At 42.8% G+C, this 20,769-nt stretch overlaps 1 protein-coding gene and 1 long non-coding RNA gene across 2 annotated transcripts in view; one reads left to right on the plus strand and one right to left on the minus strand.

Moving 5' to 3' along the window:
* Positions 1 to 20,769, minus strand: part of LOC135365906 (uncharacterized) — a 98,173-nt gene that overhangs the window by 28,021 nt on the left and 49,383 nt on the right. The window lies entirely within an intron of this gene.
* LOC135365803 (uncharacterized) lies at positions 13,441 to 18,748 on the plus strand. The gene is made up of 4 exons (XM_064598520.1): positions 13,441 to 13,470; positions 14,377 to 14,562; positions 17,513 to 18,283; positions 18,365 to 18,748. Exons 2-4 carry the CDS (start codon positions 14,392 to 14,394, stop codon positions 18,746 to 18,748), a joined length of 1,326 nt encoding a protein of 441 aa, XP_064454590.1. The 5' UTR covers positions 13,441 to 13,470; positions 14,377 to 14,391.

The following is a 20,769-nucleotide window of genomic DNA, read 5'->3' on the forward strand; positions in this document are numbered from 1 at the left end:
CCATCTAGTCCACACGCCTTTTTGCCATTTATGCTAAGCAAGGAGTTGAAAATCCCTTCTCGTGATAAAACAATGTCAGGAACGTAACAAAGGTCATGTGCCGGAAAGGTTGGCCGACCACCGTCGTCACGTGTGAATACGGAGCAAAAATACGCATTCATATGGTTGCACATTTTGACTTTATCAGTGACAATACAATCATCTATCAACAACTTACTGATGGTGTTGTGCGTAGGAGAGAGGAACCTCCAAAATTTTTTTGAATCAGACTCAAGGAATTGGTCAAGAGTCACACTAAAATATGTAAACCTCGCTTGTCGAATCTTTTCCCTCATTGTCTTCCGAACCTGCTGTAACAGTTGACCATTAACACCCCGTCTACGCATCCTTTCAGCTTTTCGTTTCAAATGTATAATTTCCCTAGTGATCCACGGACTAAATTTACGTTCCCTTTTCCTTCGCACTGGTACAAAAGTTTGTATAGCATGGTTCACAGTGTTTACAAAAAAAGACCATAAATCATCAACATTTGCCTCTTCACACTCATTCAGAGCCATCAATCCAAATAGCTTCAACTCTAGAAAGTCTTCTAGAACGAGTTGCAGTACACCGTTTATTTTGATTCAAGGACAACCTGACGGACAACCTGACAGACAACCCGACTACTTGTCGCAAGTTCTGCTTTCACAAGTAGTTTCAAGGTGCTAGTGGTACTTGCCAAGTCCAACTAGATGCGTAACATAGAGCAGCGTAAAAGCGGCATAGTAGCACGATGAACGTCGTTATTATTGCTGCGATACATGATATATAGCATGCAATCTACACTGCAAAAAATAGTCGTGAAAAACACACGTGCATATCGCCGCGAAAATAACGGGCGCCAACCCGTTGTTTCAAATCACACGCGTTTCCTGTTATTTCGCGTGGGAGGAGCGATCTAGGCATGCGCACTGGATCTGCATGGCTTTGTCCCGCAGCAACCGGCACTCGTGTCGTGTGAGGAAAGCATGTGTGCCCCGACTGTCACAACCGTCGAAGTCAATGCTGTGCTGTGCCTGCCCTCGTGGGCTTTCGCAAGACGATTTCGAAGGTATGTGAACTCTTATTACGCCCTTTATACTGTGAGGGTCTTAGAATAAAGGGAAACATGCGCCGCCGTTGCGCGTTACCAAATACGTAGTGAATGGCGCTTCCTTCAACGGAGCGCTATCGCCTTCCGCTGTGTTCTCACTTGTCATGCTGCCCATGTCGTAGCTATGCATGCTATTCAAATTTCCCTCTGAAACTACCAAAATGAGCAATGTGTAACTTTCTGGAACTAGTGGAAGGGTGTGCATTCGCTCACATGGACATTTGAAATAGGCCGGGGTTCACCAACGCCGGTTAACGAGATTGAACGCTCAACCGAGATTGAGGATCCTTACACTTTTTTTTATTAATAAGGTTAATTCGGGACGCAAGATTTATTTTAGAAATGCATGACAGTGCTGGTCAAAAGACAGTTGAGTCGCAATTCCAAGTCGAGGGACCCTTGATCTCGTTTAACCGACGTTGATCGAACGAGGCCATTGTATACTCCCGTCGTTCGTATAATTTTTAAGTGTTAGCAGTATTTATGAGGCAAATATCAATGCTGAATACACGAAACAAACGTGTGGATTAAACAGTAGCAGAAATGTTGGTAAAAGCGTCAGCGAGACGTATTTTCATTTGTCCCGTATACGCGAGAGTATCTTCGTTTTTAGCACCAAAAGTGTTCGACGACATCGCCTGACATGAACGGGTATCAAGTTACGGCACCGCACTGATGGCACAGGAGCAAGAAGAGCCCATTTTGTATGGGAAGAATGACGATTGCGCATCTCTGAGTTTGACGAAAATCTGGCGAAGGGTACGCGATAATGTTGTGACGCATTTCGCTAGCTGAGCGGTGTTTGCATGGTGAAGTGATAGTGTAGCAGCACAATACTTTTTTTGCTACACAACTTTTACTCTGACGCTGACTACACCTGTTCCTCAAGCAGCACAATGTACTGAAAGTCGAGTGCAATGGGGGTGGACGGGTAGGTGAAAGGCCTTGAACAGACCTGTGACTATAAGGAACATTGATAAGACACATACTGTCCATCCCCATTGCACTCGAGTTTCAGTACACTGTGCTGCTTGGGTCCTTTTCAGGCATCTTGTACACGCCCTTTTTTAATACTTTTGTGGCCTTATCTCTTTCTCTATTTTATTACCAAACAGGGTCTGGGCATATACAGACAAGAAGCAAGCAGCAAACGAGTATGTACTGTGCTGTGAATGCAAACTTCCTCAATTGTACCTTGATGATTATCAAAAGCACTTCCAAATGCATTCATCTATACATAACATATTTGTGTCATGCACCCAAGGAGACTGGCATGGAAGCCGCAAACAAGAAAGTTGCTGCAGCCTATAGAGGGTGTTCAAAATTAAGCTTTCACTAGCACTTTATAAATAGGCGAACAAAAGTAAAACTGGTGCTATTTTTCTGTTCTTTGAGTAAGAAACAGGTGTTACATAATTAGCAGCACCTGTTTCTTACACAAGTAGCGTAAAGTTATCATCCGGTTTCCTGTCATTGCTGTGTTTGCGTAGCGCTCGTGAAAGCTTAATTTTGAACACCCTGTATAGGGCACCCGTGGTGAAAGTGGCTGCCCAGGACAACACATCTTTGTGCTGAAGCCGGTCTGCGCATATTTTAATGAAGGCTATGAGGTCTGCACCTCGTTCCACACTGTAAGTTCTCATGCACCATCTTGATTCTGAGAGTTCTTCTGTGATAATATGATCATTGACATATTTCTTGGTGACACACATGAAAACGAAAATATCAACGATCAATGTAGTATGATTGGCATCTGAAGGTTGTGTCAGTGCAGGGTGTATGAGCTTTAATTCAAACAAGCAGTTCTAAAGTAGACCTGCGCGCCGATGCCACTTTGACCGGCGGCGTCGTCGAGCCGGTTTTGCCACCGGCGGCATCAGCAGCGCGAGGGCGTAAACGCGTACGCAAGCGCTGGTGGCCTGTGAGGTGTATACTGTCCAGACTACAGTCGAAACCACATTATAAAAAGGTTCCACCTTTTATATGAAAAAAAAAGGTCTAACCGAAACAAATTTGTCACGAACAATACATCTACTTCGATCACATTTTGACTAGAACAAGCAGTGAAAGCCCATAATCTGTGCACAGTAACATGGTTGCACACGCGTTGTACCCTCAGAGGGAATTTTTACAGAGGGCATAGTCGTCATGCACGAAAAACACCCAGCCAGCGGATGAGGGGCAACGGCCCCCTTGCCCTCCTTAGCAGTGCCCGTGGGGATCAACCTAATACTATCACGAATGAATGAAAACAACAACAATAATAATACGACAGTATAAGAGTCACAAAGCTCTGGCGTTTTCTACACGTCTCCTTTTACCAATGTTTTGCATTCGTTCAGCAACGGTGAAGATTTTCATATGAAATAAGGTTAAAATTTGGGCGGGTTGGTATGACATTCTTAAAATGGATAAAATACCCCAGTGCGAAGGTAAAACAATGGGACAAACACAGACAAAGGGACGACGCACAGCACTGACTGCAACCAAAAGAATTCTTTTGGTTGCAGGCAGTGCTGTGCGTCGTCCCTTTGTCTGTGTTTGTCCCATTGTTTTACCTTCGCACTGGGGTATTTTATCCATTTTAAGAAGATTTTCATGTACCAACATACTCACTTATCGAAGGGCTTATCTCCATCCTTCTCTTTTGCGTTTGTCAGGCACTCCTCGCAGAATAAATCAGAGCCAGTCTTTCGCTTCTTGTCACCGTCTTGCAAAACTAATGTGCCAGAGTAACGCCACACCGCGGTCGTTTTAAGTGCACTTGAGATCTTATCAACAGAGAACAACGACACGCGCTTCAAAAACGGAGACCCACTCTCTGATGCCATGACAGTTCAATACTCACGAGGCCAGGACCGGCAGAAGTGTGCGAAATGGCGCGAAACCACTTGAGCTTCGCGCTCCGCAGCGGAACCGATCGGAACACGGAACGCGGGCGGGATATCGGAGCGCCGGGGTGCGTATTTCGAAACCCTGACCGATACAGAAGAGCGGCGGGCGGCAGGAAACCCTGAAAACCCGATGCGTTGGCCGTACGGACGCCGGCGGCGCAGGGTGCTGCAGACAGCAGTCGCTGTTTGCGCTGTACAGTTTGTGGTGTTTGGACGGATGGGATTGAGATCGCAGGAGTGAAAAGAAACAGATAGATTTATATTGCTGGCTGCGAACGTGACTTCAGATTACACGTGAAGTAACGCGCAAGTTCTTCGAACATTTATGCACCTTGTGCCTTGTGTTTGAGAGCGCGCAGAGTCGACGTTTTCAGTGTATGTGAGTGATGTGCTGCTACTTGGGTGGCAGTTTGCATTAATACACCGCAAGACAGTTCAAAATGTTCGAAGATAAAAGTGGGAAAGAAACTGAAAATAGGTCCTTGCGGCGAAGTTTAAAGAGTCGAAGTATATCTGCGAAAGCAAAGGCGCCGTACTGGAGTCTGTGTGTCATGCATGCACAAAGGTGGTGTGTGTACGTGCGTGCGTGTATATACCTATAGTTTATATATATTGGTTTTGTTGCATGGAGTGAGAAGGGGTGCTTTTTTTCGAGTTGGAACATTTAAGGTACAGCTAACTTGTGTCTCACTATCACCCACCTAGAACTGACGAATTTGGTCACACCGCATTTATTCCTAAAATGTTAGTTTTATTTTGAACTGCACGAAGTGAACACAAGTTTTAGCTACGTTACATGTTTTAGGTAAGTTCATTATTAGGCAGCTCAGTAGAACATTACTTTAGCAACTTTGTGACTTTGCAAATGCCCACATTGCATGTTCCATGGGGAATATTGAAATCGCAATTTGTGGCGTTAATTATAGTCCTTTATTTTTCACTCTGTATGTCATGGTCACTCTGATCTCTGGTTATGATTGTGATGATAAAGAACAGAGACAAAAGTGGTTATCACCACCTGACAGAAGATCATCTGTCACCTGTTTATGCAATGCCTCATGCACGTACCAGATTTACCACTGAGTTGTTCATTGGAGACTACCATTGGGTATTTCCAGTCATAACTAGAATTGTAGCTCCAGAAGAACATGTCTAAGTTAATTTGGTTACGAATAGTGACAAGATGTATTTGACATAGTCATGTGGTGCATACAACTTACTCTTCATGCTTGGCTGGGGCCACTGCGGGTTGGGTCTTACAGGGAGCTCTCTGTTTGTTAACTAACACAAGAGCAACACGATGTGTTGCTCTTTTGTTTAGTATTTAGGAAACCAGTCATACAATGGTCTCTACAAGGGGAGTCTCTAGCAAACATAGAAGCTTGCTAAATTATCAAACCGAGATGGGAAGGTCTCTACATTCACATGTTCACTGATCAAGGCAAGGGAGTGGGTTGACTAAAAAAAGCCAGTGTTTGTTCCCACTTGACCCAATCTTGATCATACCCACACCATCACATGCCATATGTATGTATGCACATAAATTAAGTGCAACGTATTCCTCGCAAATGCAAAGGCACTGCAGCCCTGCAATATAGGGATAATTATAATTAATTTATTCATGTCATTTGAGTAATACTGCAATGTCGCACAGCAATGCCAATTGCACAAGGACAACACATGTTGCAGGGTGAATTACCTGCTTGGCTTTCATGCATGTCGTTGTGCTTGGACGGCATCAGTGAAGTCTAATTCCGTGTAGTACTAAAACATTGCAACTGTCTTCCCCATGCTTTGCCGCTAATAATAGCCTTTTAATATTTCAGTTTGCTGTGCAAACACAACATATCTACGATGAAAGATGACATATAACATATCAATTATGGTAGCACCGTACCACTACGGTTACGACTTTTTGGTTTGTCCTATAGGCTCTGAACACACCTGCTAGAAAGCCATAAAACGATTAGATTTTTTTGAACAGTGGTGATTTTTCTGAGCCTAAGGGCATGATTTTGAAGAATTTCAGGTCACACTAACTGCTATAATGTTCAGATTGAAACGGCAAACTCAAAGAACAAACAACCTCAACAGCATAAAGACATCTGTTGGTTATTCGTAAAAGGTCACCAAAGGCAATGTGACCATGTAAAGTATTATGGCTATCAGTTGTGTTAGTGAGCTTCAGGAAAGGTCTTTAAGCAGGCCATCGTTGCACGAGCAAGAATAAATCTATTGCGTTTTCCAATGTTTGGTGCTAATGCCAGGATAGATAGACCTCAAACAATATGTAATATATATATTTAATGTAAATACTCTCTGAATGGGAAAAAAAAAAAAGAAACACTGTCAAGGAGCCCACGATGAGGGAATCACACACGTAACATGAAAAACTATTAGGAGGAACTGAAGCTTATTTGAACAAGAACTTTCGGTGCAAGAGACTGCACTTCTTCAGGTTACGACAACTAAATGCGACGCAAGTATATATAACCTCAGAGAACAGATACAATAAAAAGAGGTTCCCAGAACCAAGTAAACAGAAAACAACCAGACGGTAATACAATGCATCACGTGAGCAACCGTCACATAAGAATCAGGAAAGAGAAAGTGTACGGGTAAATGAGACATTCGGAGAATTGGGGTTCAAACGATTTGGTGGTGAAAAAACGGGGGAACAGGTGCATGTCTAGTCATGCACGTGGAGAACACAGCTTTTGTTGAACTGCGTGGGAAGGATCGTGTGACCTTATGGGCCGAAGGGAAAATGGAGCTAAGAATGCTAAGAACGGAAGGTGAATGAAGTAGCTTAGCTGGATGATGGGTTGAACAACTGCAGAGGACCGCCATGAACATTTAGTCCCCGTGGTTTTAAAGAAGAAAACTTAGAAACGAAGACGGACTCGCAATTTTTGCGTTTGCAATCGGTGGTGTAGCCAGATTCCAGAATTGCAATAGATAGGTGTGTATTCACGTCGTGCCTGGGAAGATTAAAATGTATAGCAACGGGGGTGGGGTGATTATTTACAATGTCAGATTTATGACCGTAAAACCTCTGACGCATGGTGTTGGAGGTTTCACCAATGTACTGAACACTGTATTTCGTACATGTTATTAGGTAACAAATGTTAAAGGAGGTACAGTGCAATGGTTGTTTAATTTGAAAGGTGTAGTTGTTTATGGTACTAGAGACTGAGGTGCAGGTGGAAATAAGATTACAAATTTGGCAGCGTATGCCATTGCAGGGACCCGAACCAGGTGTTGTAGTACGGCGCAAACGCGAAGAAGTGAGGATATTCCGGATATTCCTTGACCTGCGGAATGTAACAATGGGTGCAGAAGGAAATATTTCTTTCAATTTTTCGGTACTGTGTAGAATGTTAAGATGGCGCTGAAAAATAGTTTCCGGGTTACGAAGGGTTTTGTTGTAAGTGGTCACGAAAGTAATGTTTCTGTGTTCCTCGTTAGGTTGGCTGGAAAGAAGTGCCTCTCTGTCCAGCGAGCATGAGTGCAGTCTCTTGCACAAAAGTTCTTGTTCAAATAAACTTCAGTTGCTCCTAACCGTTTTTCATGTTACGTGTGTAAATACTCTCTCTTGAATTCAAGCTCCGATAATTCATGCTTTTGCATAATTCAAACAAATTTCACGTCAGCTCCATGTTTAGCCCTGAGTTTTCAGTGCATTGTAAAGCTTCTTTAGTCAAATGGCATTTCTGCCTATTTAACACTTTTCATTCCCATGTGAAACACTTCTACTGGCAGAAGATGACTTCCGCACGTTGCTGATGCCACATCTTGAGACTCCCTCCTTTGAACATAATGCTCACCTCTAGATGTCTGTGTTACTGCTTGGGCATTAGCTGGCATCAGACATTTAGTTTTGAGGACCGACGTATTAAGCAAGTAACCATTGACATGCTTCTTTTGAATATCTCTGCAGTTAATAACCTATGCCTTTTTTTTGTGTCCCTACTCATAATTGCACTTGGCTAGAGGAAAGGCTAAAAAATGCACGCTGCAGCATATATTTAGAGTAATTTCTGACAACTTGATCAAAAATCTGTGATTACCTGGGGTTTAAATTTATGAGTATGCTGGAGTTTAGTGTTCTACGTAATGTCCTGCAATTATGCCCATATGAAAAAGTTGCATGCAAAGCCAATCTATTCGCTTTGCTTTGTTATGTTGCTTTTTTTTCTGATTTGTTTGTTTATGCCCTCAGGGCAGAGCAATCTGATGCCTGATGAAGTTTGGCAATTGCTTCTGTACTGTGCCATTTTTTTGAAACCCGTGAAAAAGTTAAGTTTACGAAGACTGAGAACTCCTTCAACAAGTTCAGCAAATCTTGTAGGTGTTGCTTTGTGGCAAACAAGCCTGATCAACGGATGAACTCAGAAAACAGCACGACAAGGCGCAGTCATTTCATGTTTTCATCAACATTTGCCCATTCCTCAGGCTTGTTTACCATGCAGTTTGTCCACCAGCTTGGCTGCATTTATTCTTATCTATCAGTGCTTGTAGGTCATGTCATTGTCATGTAACAAAATTATTGTTTGTTTGTTACTGTCGTGCTTCCTGCTTATAAGACCAGATAGCACTTGTCTTTGCTATACTAATTGAAAGACAGATGAAGAAACAGCATTGTAACACAATTGTGTTAAATAAAGCTCATGTCTTGCAGCCATAGCAACCATTTTGTTGAGTGAAATGATCAGGCCCGCACATGCTCTTATATGTATTATTATGCTGCATTGTCTTCTTATACGTGGTTGCAGGCACCCAGTGCAGGTCTCATCCGCCATATTTATTTATTTATTTATTTACTCCCCAAGGCCCAAAGGCATTACAGAGGGGAGTGGGTTATTACGCACAAACACAATATACAAAGGTAATAAATACAGGTTAGAATAAGCACAACAGTACAGAAAATACAAAAGCAATTAGATGAATAACACTAAAATAAGTCACAATGGGTTATGGTATATGGGTTACAAAGTGCACTTTTCGTAAAAGCAAGGGATGGTGGTGTAGGGTTTATACCAGGGGCGCTTTGTCTTTTGAAAGTAGTCAACTCTTGACAAAGCATAAGCATGCATAATGACAATGAAAACGTCATAACCACCAGGTCCATCCACCAAACCCATTTGTTTACATCGATATAATGCATGTGTGTATGCATGCAGGTGTTGGAAGGTGGGTGCAGGACAAGAGACTCTCCTCGTGATCTTTGGGATTTGGGGGTCGGCCCCCCTTTTCGTGCATAAAGATCTGACTGTGCACCTGATATATTCTTTTGTAAGGCACATTTTTATAGGATTTTCTATTGCTACAGGTAACGTCTTTTAGATGAGGAGGATTTGTTATGTGGCATAAATATATCTGCTAGTAGCATGACTACCCCTGTGATATAGAACACACCTAAATATGGCTTTACATCATGTGAATCAGATATACAATCTGGCCTCTGCCTAAGTTGTTGATTAGAGCAAGGTGAAGCTGTTTCTCATAACAGCATATTTCAAGTAATTCTGCATTGTATGTGGTGTCACTTTACTACACTTGTTTGGTTTGCTATTTTACTATTATTTCTTACTACTAATTCCCTACTTTTATTTGGTTTTATTTTGTATTCCTGTTTGTATAGTGAACTTTCTTGATGCACCGATCCCTCGAACTTCAGTTCACCTGCGCATCCCCTTTTTTAATTCCCAGTTAGTGCCGCGAAATGATTGTGGTTATCAGCAGTGTACAGGCGTGGACAGCTGGAGGGAGGATAGCAGGAAGGAGTTGGAGGTGAGGGTGGGGGTTAGTGTGCGTCCAGGGCCGACTTCAGGGGGAACTGCGCCGACGTGCGTTTCGAAAATTTGTGGGAAACCCAAAGAGCACAGGACCTGAACCCACCACCTTCTGGTCCACAGACGACCCCGGTTATTACCAACGAGCGGACGCCTTCGGCTACTCGGCCATGCCGTACGTCGCCTGTGCTATGGCGAGGACTTACGACACACCGTGCGCGTGCACACCTGAACTTAGGGTATGCCAACGGTGTCATTTGGCGCAACGTAATGCAGTGGAGCCGCGAGTGAATCCGACGCGCGCGAGATTTGCGCAATCAGGAAACTGAGCGGAGACGCAAGACGCCAGTCCAGCGCATCCTTTGGCGGGCTTTGCCGCTTTCGGTTCTGCGCGTTCGGTCAGTTGAGCTGTGCGAATGGCGGAGAATAGAACCTTCACTTGTGTCGAAGACACCGACCATTTCACAGAGGAACTGCAAATTTTTCGTGCTGATTTGAATAGTGAAGAAGACGCTAATGAATGGCTTCGACAATACAGAACCCGCACCAACACCTCCTGGATCGTCTACAAAACCTCCAAGCCGTCTGAAGAGCACTCGAGGTACGAACATCCAGATGCTCACACAGGAGTAACTCATTTCTGGTGTGAATGTGGTAGCCCAGCTATACAGTATTGTAGAAAAATATAACACAAAAGCAAGTCCTCGTGCTTTCTTTGAACGCTATCAGCGTATCGGTTTGCGTTTCACAAACAAGGGGATTTCAATGTAATGAATGGAAACTAAAATTTCATTTCTTTTCCTTGAACTCTAAAAATGAGGCACAGTTTTACCACTGACTTATCCACAGCACCCCCTTTGCACCCGCAAATGTTGCTGCCCCCCCCCCCCGTTTTTATAAGCGCCCCTCTGGAAAAAGAGGGCTGCTTTGTTATTAAAGCGGTTAACATGCGTTGGCAATGATTCTTAAAGATAACTGTGGTAATGATCCCCCACAGCTTTCTGCAGAACACCCCTCTTTGTGATCCTGGATAAACCACTGCATCTTACAACATACACTGCAAGATGTCAGTAAGCATACAAGGACATCTGTGCTGAGTAATTACCTGCGCACCCCTTGCAAGAAAAGAAGTATGTGAAAATTGCCACACATTCTGGGCAAATTACCCTACAGCTGAACAGCCCCTGTAACAAACTCACACCATAAGGGCAGTACAATATTGCAATCAACAAAGTTGTGTTCTATTCTCTGTGGAAGGGTGGAACTGATGATTCCACAACAATCTAACTTTGTTAGAAGGGTGAAATGGCAAGCTATTATAATATACAGGGTAGCCACCTATAAAAGTCTGCGCATGTCACCAATCCGCTGTACTCACCAATTACTCAACACACATGGAAAATTCTTGTGTCTGCATGAAACTCTAATAGGCACATTTCATTGTGGTAAATTTCGATCCAACATCACAATTCAAAGTTAAAAAAGTTACCAAAAACCTCTAAATCCCTATGCTAAAACAATTGAAATGAAAGTGATGTGGGTAAAATTTTATAGGTAGCTATTCTGTATACGGTATGCAATGTGAGTAAGACAGTGTAATGTAACTTCCTGTTATTTTCCCCTCTTTTTACAGAATGGTGTTCCATAAGGTGTGGAAATGCCAGCACAACCAAAAAAACAAAACAGCAAAACCCCACGCAACAAGGTGCCAGGCAACAATTGATATAAAGATTAAGAAAATCACCACGGGCACAAAAAAGAACGACCCATATCTTCGACGTAGCCTTCCCCTACCCGGTGTAATAAAGCTCCAGGCATCACATAGCCACAGCACGCAGTGTGCTGATGCCCTCCGTCGTCTTAGATGTGAGCCTGAGACAAAGGCCATGTTCATCTCATACTTTGAAGATGGCATGACTCCTGCAGAAGCAATTAAGCTTCACGAGAGCAAGTTAAGCGTAGAGGATGATGAGCCATTACTGCTGGCGAACAGCGCTCTTAACCCTATGCCGAGCAGTGTTTATTACTGGCATGATGTGTGGCGGAGAGACCACTTCGGCAACATTGTAGATCCGTTGGAGAAGCTTGAGAGTAAGACTCCACTGTATGCTGAACAAGGTATGTCAGCATTGCACAGTTGTACTTTAAGTTAGCATATAAAAAAATGGTTCTCAGCGGCTAAACAAATATTCCATAATAAGACCCTGAGGATGGGGAAGATATACATGTGCACGACAATGCAAGTTCTAAAAAAAACAGCTGAATGTTTTATGACATAGCCACTAGCTACCCAAGGTAGAAGAGGAAAAAGAGGAAGCAGAGGGAAGCTTTTAGTTTGGGAGTGAACACCAATGAAGGTCTACACTACTATTACAATTCCCTGAGTTACTTATCTCCCTAGTCTCTCTTCAACACTCTTTTCACGTTGTTGAGCTCCTTATGAACCACAGCGGCTAAAGACAAAGGCAACACGATGGTTACACTGTTCTAGATATCGTCACAGGCATGCTCTCTAAGACGATAGTATAAACTGCAGGCCACACCACAAGCCAAGCTATCTCATGCACCACGTACCTTTCACAGGCAACAAAACGAAGTTCTATGACTCTTACAACCAGGTTTTTGACAAATGAAGTGTTAGAACAACCTAAAATCATACAAAAAACAATTAGCAAATTAGATTCTGAAGCGATAGCTTGCGAAGTTTTTCTTTCGAATCATCAGGGTTCCATTATGAATACTATTAGAATAACCACCTTGCTGGTTTCTTTTCCATTTTATGAAAAAATGTCTGAACAAATTAGAATTGCGTTACGCATGTAATAATGAGGATATCAAAATTTTCTATATCATTTGATATCATGGCTCGTACACTGTTCCATCTTTTTATCTTTACAAAGCCCACTTGAAAATGTCTAGTTGCACTACATGTACAGCTTGGGACAAAAGTTTACGGAACACTGTGGCCTCGCATTTCTCGATTGAAGCGACACCCTAACAGATAACAGGAGTGCACACACATACTGAAAGGTGGATATAATTGTCAGTCACCTGTTTCTTATTCGATGTCTTCCTGGTAGCCAGCAGGGGGCCATTCCGATGAAGAAATATGCCAGTGCCGTGTTCTATAAACTTTTGTCCCAAGCTGTACAACAGTAGGAGTATACTTTTACTCCACTGTAAGACGGAAGAGCAGCGACGTGTTAACTGGAAGCTGAATATATCTTCGTAGTTGTGACGGTTACTATAGTGCGCTCCCCTGTCCACTGGTACTAATTCTAACGCACTGTTAAGAACTGAACTGCATGACCGAATAACAAAATGTGTAAAAGCAGTGTTGCACTGTGTCCTTGCAGGTGTGACAGTCCACACAACGAGGTCTGAAGACAACAGTCTCTGGGCAGTGCTTATCATAACACCAATCATGGAAAGAATGCACAAGTTGCAGGTGTCAGGAGAAATAATTTTTATTGATTCCACTTCCTCCTGTGACGTGTCGCACAGCACCACCACACTGCTTCTAGCAGCTACAAATGCTGGTGCTGTGCCTATAGCAGCCATTATTCACAACTCGCAAAGCACTGAAGGCTACAGTGAAGCATTTGGACTGCTGCAGCGGCATTATCCCAATTGCTTTGGAGGATCACAGGTATTATAATATATGTTAGGTAAAGAAAAGTAAGAAGGTTATCATTATGTATACCTCATTATGCAACATACATTACAACGCTGTCATGGCAAGTACTTGAAGTACTGTGCAATTAAGCTCTATATTTGCTAGATTTCTCAGAACTTATACGTTACTTTATGTACGATTCCAACTGTGTACCTTGTACTCTAGGTACTGTACAATATGTCAATGTGTTTACCAGTACTTCTCGTAAAGCACACAAGTACCAGACTTGCTATGTAGAAAAAGGAAAATATCAGGAATTAGAATGTGACAAAAATTTTCACTGGGAGTTGCAGTTCTGAAAATGCTTTTGTGACAAGTTTAACTTCCTGACAAGCCACTCTGTAATTTTATGTTATTTAACAGCCAAAAGCTTGGAACACAAAAATGCACACATACAGTATGTACTCAATTTGTATCAGCACCCCCCTTTTTTTTTGCATGCTTTAGGCTCAGTTCTATTGCTGTTCCCAATTATTTTTCATTGGTAACTGTCAAATGCAATTACTGAAGTGTACAACGTGGCTGTCTCATCATGTTCAATGTGTGTACCCTAGTGGGTACTATACCCAGAAAGAAAATGCGCACTACTGGTAGCAGCAGAGAGCTCCCTGGATGTTGACAATGCGATAGCCCTTGTGACACACCGAGAACCAATTTTGCATTGCTATATTTATTTTGTTATGCTTAACTTCCATAGTTTGTATGTACGCATAGCTTGCATAGATGTGCCATGATGCACCACCACTATTTTGTCGTGTAAGTAGACAATGTGTTACATGAGCAAAAGTGGCTTAGCTCTATCTGCACAATGTGTAGTATGCGGATGACACAAAAACAAATTGCACTTTATAATCCACAATACGTTATCCAATGCATTAGGTTCCAAAGGCATTCATGACAGATAATTCCTCTGCTGAAAAAGCAGCCTTGAACAAGGTCTGGCCTAAGGGACTCCAACTTCTTTGTCATTTCCACATACTTCAAGCTGAATGGAGATGGTTGACATCCGCGAAGAATAATGTGGACAAGGATGAAAGGCGGAAGCTAATTTCAGCATTCCAAAGGGTCCGTGCTCACCATCTCAAGGACGGTTTGACATTGTGACAAAAGCAACATGTAAAACATGTAATAGTTCTGACAATTTGAAGTGTTGATTTGGCAAAAATCACAGGGTGCTTACCACAATTTGCAATTATGTAGATTAGATTTCAAAAACTGCAGCTGCTACATGGAATCAAATGCCAAAGCTTAAACACCCCCATTTAATTAACACTCCTACTTATGTTGTCCACGTCCCGTTTCTTTTGGACTTCTTTCACAAAGGTTCCCAGTCTGGATAATTCATAAAGAGCTACTGCTATTTGAGAGCTTTCTTTTCAGTAAAGATCCTTCAGGCACTGGCCATGAACTGTGCAGTAAGTGGCTCATTCGCATATGTGCACCAATTAAATAAATATCCTAACTTTGGAATTTTACTTTGGACACTTTCGGTACGTACCAGAGCCCACTGGCTCTAAACTTATGCTAGGATCCTAACCTTGAGGAATTTGCTTCAGTGCCTTGCTAGTGCTTGTGTCACATGCTACTGAAGTAAACTTTCCTATCAGCAAAATGCACTTCCAGAGCTGTGCCAGAGGAAATGCCTCAAGGTTAGGATCCTTGCACAAGTATTGTGCAAGCGGGCCCAGGACCTTCAGCAAAAAATATTCTGAGAACGTACCAGCATTGACACTCAGTGCCCTTTTTGAGTTATTAGTTGGATTCTGTTTACATATTTCTTGCGTGAATCAGTGTACAAATGTGCTCTTTGGCTGTTGTCAGTTGTGTGTTTGTCGGCCTGGTTCACACATAGGGGTGGAAGTTAAAGATCAGATGGAAGACACACTTCGTTTTTCGTTCTTTTTCCCTACCTTCGAAAATTGCTTAATAACAACATTGTTGTGCACTGGGTCGAATCCTACCTTAATAACCGATCCCAGTATGTCAGTATTAATTCTTCCTTGTCACCTATGTCCTCTGTTAGATCGGGCGTGCGCGAGGGCTCTGTATTGGGACCGTTGCTTTTTAATATCTATATTAATGATATTGTGTGCTCTCATGATGCCACCTCTAGATTTATGCAGACGACTGTGTAGTTTACAAGGAAATTAATAGTGCGGTTGACCAACTTTCGTTAAACTCCTGTCTTTCGTCTCTCTCACAATGGTGTAACAAATGGCAAATGACTTTGAATTCAAGCAAGTGTGCTGTACTAACTATTACACAGAAGAAATCGCCCTTACTGTGGGACTACACTTTGACTGCCGATGTATTACGTAGAGTTTCTGTATATAAGTATCTGGGTGTACACATCTCTTCTAACCTTAACTGGAACATACACATAGCTAGCGTAACACAAAAGGCCACAAAGACACTCTGGTCTATCAGGCATAGCCTGAAGCATGCCTCATTTCTAACCAAGCTGACTTCTTACAAAAGCCTTGTCCGACCCATTTTAGAATATGCGTCCTCAGTCTGGGATCCTGGGACACAGTCTAATGCAACTCTGCTTGAGCGTGTACGTCTGGCACTTCGATTCATATTTAATAAGTATCAATGTAACACATCTGTCACATCCCTTTACGGCTTAGCTGATATCGAACCACTAACTGCTCGGCGCTCACGCGACAGGCTTAAACTTCTTTATCTCATGGTCAATGGAAAACTTCGTATCGACACCAACAAATATATCTCACGTAACGAAAATAGGCCCAGTGCGATATTGGTATAACAACACGTTTGTTGCCCCTTTTTCTCGAATAAATGCATTCAGGTTTTCTTTTTTTTCCGCGCACAATAACAGACTGGAATGCACTAGCGTACGAGATAACAAATGCTTCATCATTACATGCGTTCTCATCAGCCATCGTCCCACAGTAGCTGTAAAGCCCTTCCTCTTTATATGTTCTGGTGCTTGTTCTAGGTTTTCATTACGCTCTATTCTATGTATTACTGTGTTTGAATCTTTTTGTTGTTGTTGTTTGTAGCCTGTTCCTGCTACGGTCGCCAAAAGGCGATTAGCAGTATATAATAAATAAATAATAAATACCTAACTGGTGCACAGCGCTGTTTGCAAGTCAGGTAGATAAGGAATTCCAAAGCGTGCCTTGTGGCTGTTCCTCAGGCACCGTTCACACAGACCAACTCTGTTTACCAACACGAACCAACGTTTTACAAGCAACTTCGAGGTGGTGCCATCACTGTATTCACAAGTACCAACTAGGCAGCTCCGCTGACAAACAATCTCGCCTCATCTTATTTCACCAAGAGAACAACATTCTCTTTAAAAAATGCCAACTGGGATGCTTCTGCGGCTTTCAGTTTTCAAGGAAGCAATTACTTTTTAAGCTACACCCGCACAACTCGTAACCAATGCAATTTAATAATAGTTGTACGGCACTATGACACAAATAAAATTGCATCAGTATTGGGAGTGAAGGCATAAGTCATGTGGCAATGCTCCTCTCACTGACTGGCCGATGCATTACCAATTTCTGAAGGTTTCACTTGGTAACAGATTCCCTCCAACTTGAGTCTCTCAAGTTTGTCATGATTAGTGGTGTCGGCTGACAGTCACCAACTGCAAAATTGGTCAAAGTTGGTGCACAAAGTTGGCAGTGTGAATGCTTTCTTATCCTTCATCACCGTTGTTTGTATGGCAGGTCACCAAGCACCAACGTAATTTTTTAAAATGTTTTTGTTTCTTTCCCGATACGTAAAGCACAGGTTCCAAAAGTGTCCAAAGTAAAATTTAAATGTTAGAAGTTTTATTTAATTTGCAAGCAAATGCAAATGAGCAATCGACTGCACAGTCCATGACACCGCACTCCGAAGCTTACGGAGGTCTAATCTAATTTCGAGTGCTATAGTTCGCACTGGTGAAACCCAGCCTAAGACATACAAAATTAATTTATGTCAGTTTTGACTAAGTTACATGTGTCAAATGTGAACCACACACACTATTTCCTGACTGTAGGTCCTCTATGCCCATTCTGAAGAAGAGCTTGATGCAGCAACAGCCAACCTTCAGAGCCAGTCCCACCCAGGGTACACTGCGAGGGTCGAAGCAATGCTTGAAAGGAAAGAGGAGTGGGTGTTGCTCTTCAGGAACACGATTACTATCCGCGGACACAACACCAATAACTTTGCTGAGGCCTCGATACGGATTTTAAAAGACATCATCCTTAATCGCACTAAAGCCTTCAATGCTGTTGCCCTAGCTGATTTTGTTGCAACAGTATGGGAAAAGTACTTTGAAGGAAGAATATTAAAGCATGCGTACAGCCGTGTTGCAGCGCATCAACTCCAGTACCACCACCTTGTCAGCAGAATGCCAGACAGTGCAGCAGACAATATTGTACTTCTAGATGATCATCTGTACAATGTCCCAAGTAGCAAGCAGGATGGAACATCTTATGAGGTCTGGGCAAAGACAGGGGTTTGCAGTTGCCCAAGTGGACGGCAAGGTGCCTTCTGCAAACACCAGGCAGTTGTTCACATGAGATATGGTGGTCTTTTCCCAAATGCTCCTGTACTAACTTCTGAAGATCGCTACGAATTAGGGAGGTTAGCCCTTGGAGAGAAGTGTCCACCATACGAATTTTTCTGCAGCTTCCAGGACAGTGTGGACCATTTTCAGCCTGAATGCCCCATAGTACATGAGAGGGAGTCTGATCCGTGTGCACCCCCTTCCCCAGACCCATTGCCATCAACATCTGGCTTCAATGAACCAGAATCGGTTCATCTGGTATGTATTGCAATTGTACTTTATCACTACCATCACATGATGGTTCTGCATTAATTTTAATGATACTTTTGTTTATATCAGGGTACTGAAAGCAACCTGCAAGCAATACAAAGTGAACTGCAACGACTGTCCACACTAGTCGGACACAACGACACCTTTGAAAAGTGTCTTGGAAAGATCGCATCACAACTGAGCCACATCAAGACAGGATGTGGTGCAGTCGGAGCAGCTATCACAATAAGTGCTGCACTTGTGAACCATGCAAGAAAGGGTGGGAAAATTCGAGTTCAGCCCACAGCAATAGCACGAAGGCGGGGTGGGGTTACGAGGGGCTCAAAGAGAATTCCTGCTGGCCGACCTCCCAAGGAACCAGCTCGGAAAAGGGCAAAGAAACTGGGTCACACAATCAGCAGCAGCATAAGAAAGAACGTTCCCCATGCTAAGCAGCACGGTCAGGGTCACTAAATCATTCACTAGGTCCTTTGTCCTTTGCTAGATCATCAAAACAAGGGCCTTGAGAACCAGCATGAGCAGAAATGCTGCACTTGGGATATAGAGCTATATGGTTTCCTATAATGGGTAGTAGTAGTTATGCTGATGTGCAGAAGTTGGCTTGAGAGCTATATCCAAATCTTATTCATGCACTCCATGATAGGCAAGCCTGAGCAATAGGCAAGACACTTAAACAAGCACAAACACGAGGGCTCAAACGAGGGCTTCTTGCCTATCATGGAGTTTATCTACCAGCTAGCCTGGATTTACGCCATTTTGTTTATTCATGAACTGTTGCTTTGTGTTAGCCACCACTGTCTCTTTATTAGAAATATCCAATCAATACATTACTTTATATCATACATTATTCTTTGTTTGACACAATATGGTTTTCCTTCACTACAAGTCTAGGCCACATCTGTCGTTCGTTCGCCTCGCCTGCAAATTTGTTGCTGATGACTGCAAAATATAACGATTTACAAGATATTCCCTATAATAACCATTTTGGGGTTGGTCTACTTGCGTGTGCTGACATTTGTAAATACTTGTTGTCTGTATAGAGATATAACACGTACAATATGGTCCTCGTTTTTGCACTGAAATATAGATAGCCTGTTTGTGTTCCTTGCTGGCTTCAGAGCAAACAACAGAACAAATGCTGGCTTCAGAGCATGTCTCACCCTTAGCATTATACACGCTGCAGCAGCACATAGCATGACCCACCGTATTGACAATTCAGTACAGTGGATCTATTCTATGCACACTGTTTACTCACGGCATACGAATTATCAGTGGAGGTCCCTTAATAACAACTGTTTTAACGCAAGGGACCAATCATGTGTTTCGAACATCGGCCGAGATAAATAATAAATCAGACAGGGAACGAACGACAATTCCATTAACACAGTGCGGCTGGACATGCTGTTGCTTGTATGACAGTTTGCAACCGTTTAAATTAACAGTTGTTGCCCTCTTGCTTTTTATGGGGTAACACATTCTTGAATATTGTCTGTCTGGTTAACTATAATTCCGTAACGTTCCGTCTGATCTACAGCCCAAAGGGTAGTCAAATTTGATACACCATTGCTTGTAATTCGAAGACATAGTAAATAACTTCAAAATTACCTCTGTTCCAACCTAATCTTGTTCTTCAGCACATTTGTCACACTCCGCCATCGATGCTGGGTGCAAATTTACAAATAGGTGCCGCCGCCGGCGTCCGTACGGCCAACGAACGTATCGGGTTTTCAGGGTTTTCTGCCGCCGCCGCCGCCGCTCTTCTGTATCGGTCAGGGTTTCGAAATACGCCGCCGGGGTAGCGCCAGCGCGCGGAGAAATGGCGGCGGCGCACAGATCTATTAAAGGCAGCAACTAGGCAATCACAAGCACTTTTCTCCATTGTCTCTGTTTCCTGTCTGTCAGTAATATAGCAAAGTGCAGACAAAAATTTTGTAAGAAGTAATGAGTGCACAATGATTTTTCATGTTTATGTTTTTATGATATATTTAGTTTCGGTTTAATGTTGCACATTTCCGTGTGTCTGATGACTATTATATGACTGCTCAATTGTCTGTAATACTGAGTGAGGTATACAATCTCTCTTTAGCACAGATCTGGGCGAGCAGCTGTGGAGTGCACCACGCCTCTGCTATTGGTATGAGTGCTTCCATTTCCTGGAAGTCTTTTTTGCCTGCTTTTGGCACCTTGCAGTGGTCATTTCTTCGTCTTTATGTAACACATATTTCTGTTTTGTGCAACTGAAAGAAAGTATGCTGTTACAAAACAAAAGTCTGCGCTGCAGCTGCATGGGCTCTCAAAGCATTTGCTGCCACTCCAATAGATTTATAGTACATCTCTCTCTCTCATAGCGTCATCACTGCTACACTTCTCAGGCATTGCTCTTCCCTTGGACAACGAAAAAATGCTAACTGCAAGGAGCGTGGAGAAACCATTGGCGCTTCTGCTCGGAGTGTATTTCAACTACGATGTGCGGT

The sequence above is a fragment of the Ornithodoros turicata genome, chromosome 8 (assembly GCF_037126465.1).
Source record: "Ornithodoros turicata isolate Travis chromosome 8, ASM3712646v1, whole genome shotgun sequence".
Classification (NCBI taxonomy): Eukaryota; Metazoa; Arthropoda; class Arachnida; order Ixodida; family Argasidae; genus Ornithodoros; species Ornithodoros turicata.

Bases quoted from the DNA above. Each gene is read 5' to 3' on its own strand.
- LOC135365803 (XM_064598520.1), top strand. From the start codon at position 14,392: ATGACAGATAATTCCTCTGCTGAAAAAGCAGCCTTGAACAAGGTCTGG. The intron at 14,563-17,512 runs GTCCGTGCTCAC...TCCTGACTGTAG, and splicing joins TAATTTCAGCATTCCAAAGG to GTCCTCTATGCCCATTCTGA. The intron at 18,284-18,364 runs GTATGTATTGCA...TGTTTATATCAG, and splicing joins AACCAGAATCGGTTCATCTG to GGTACTGAAAGCAACCTGCA.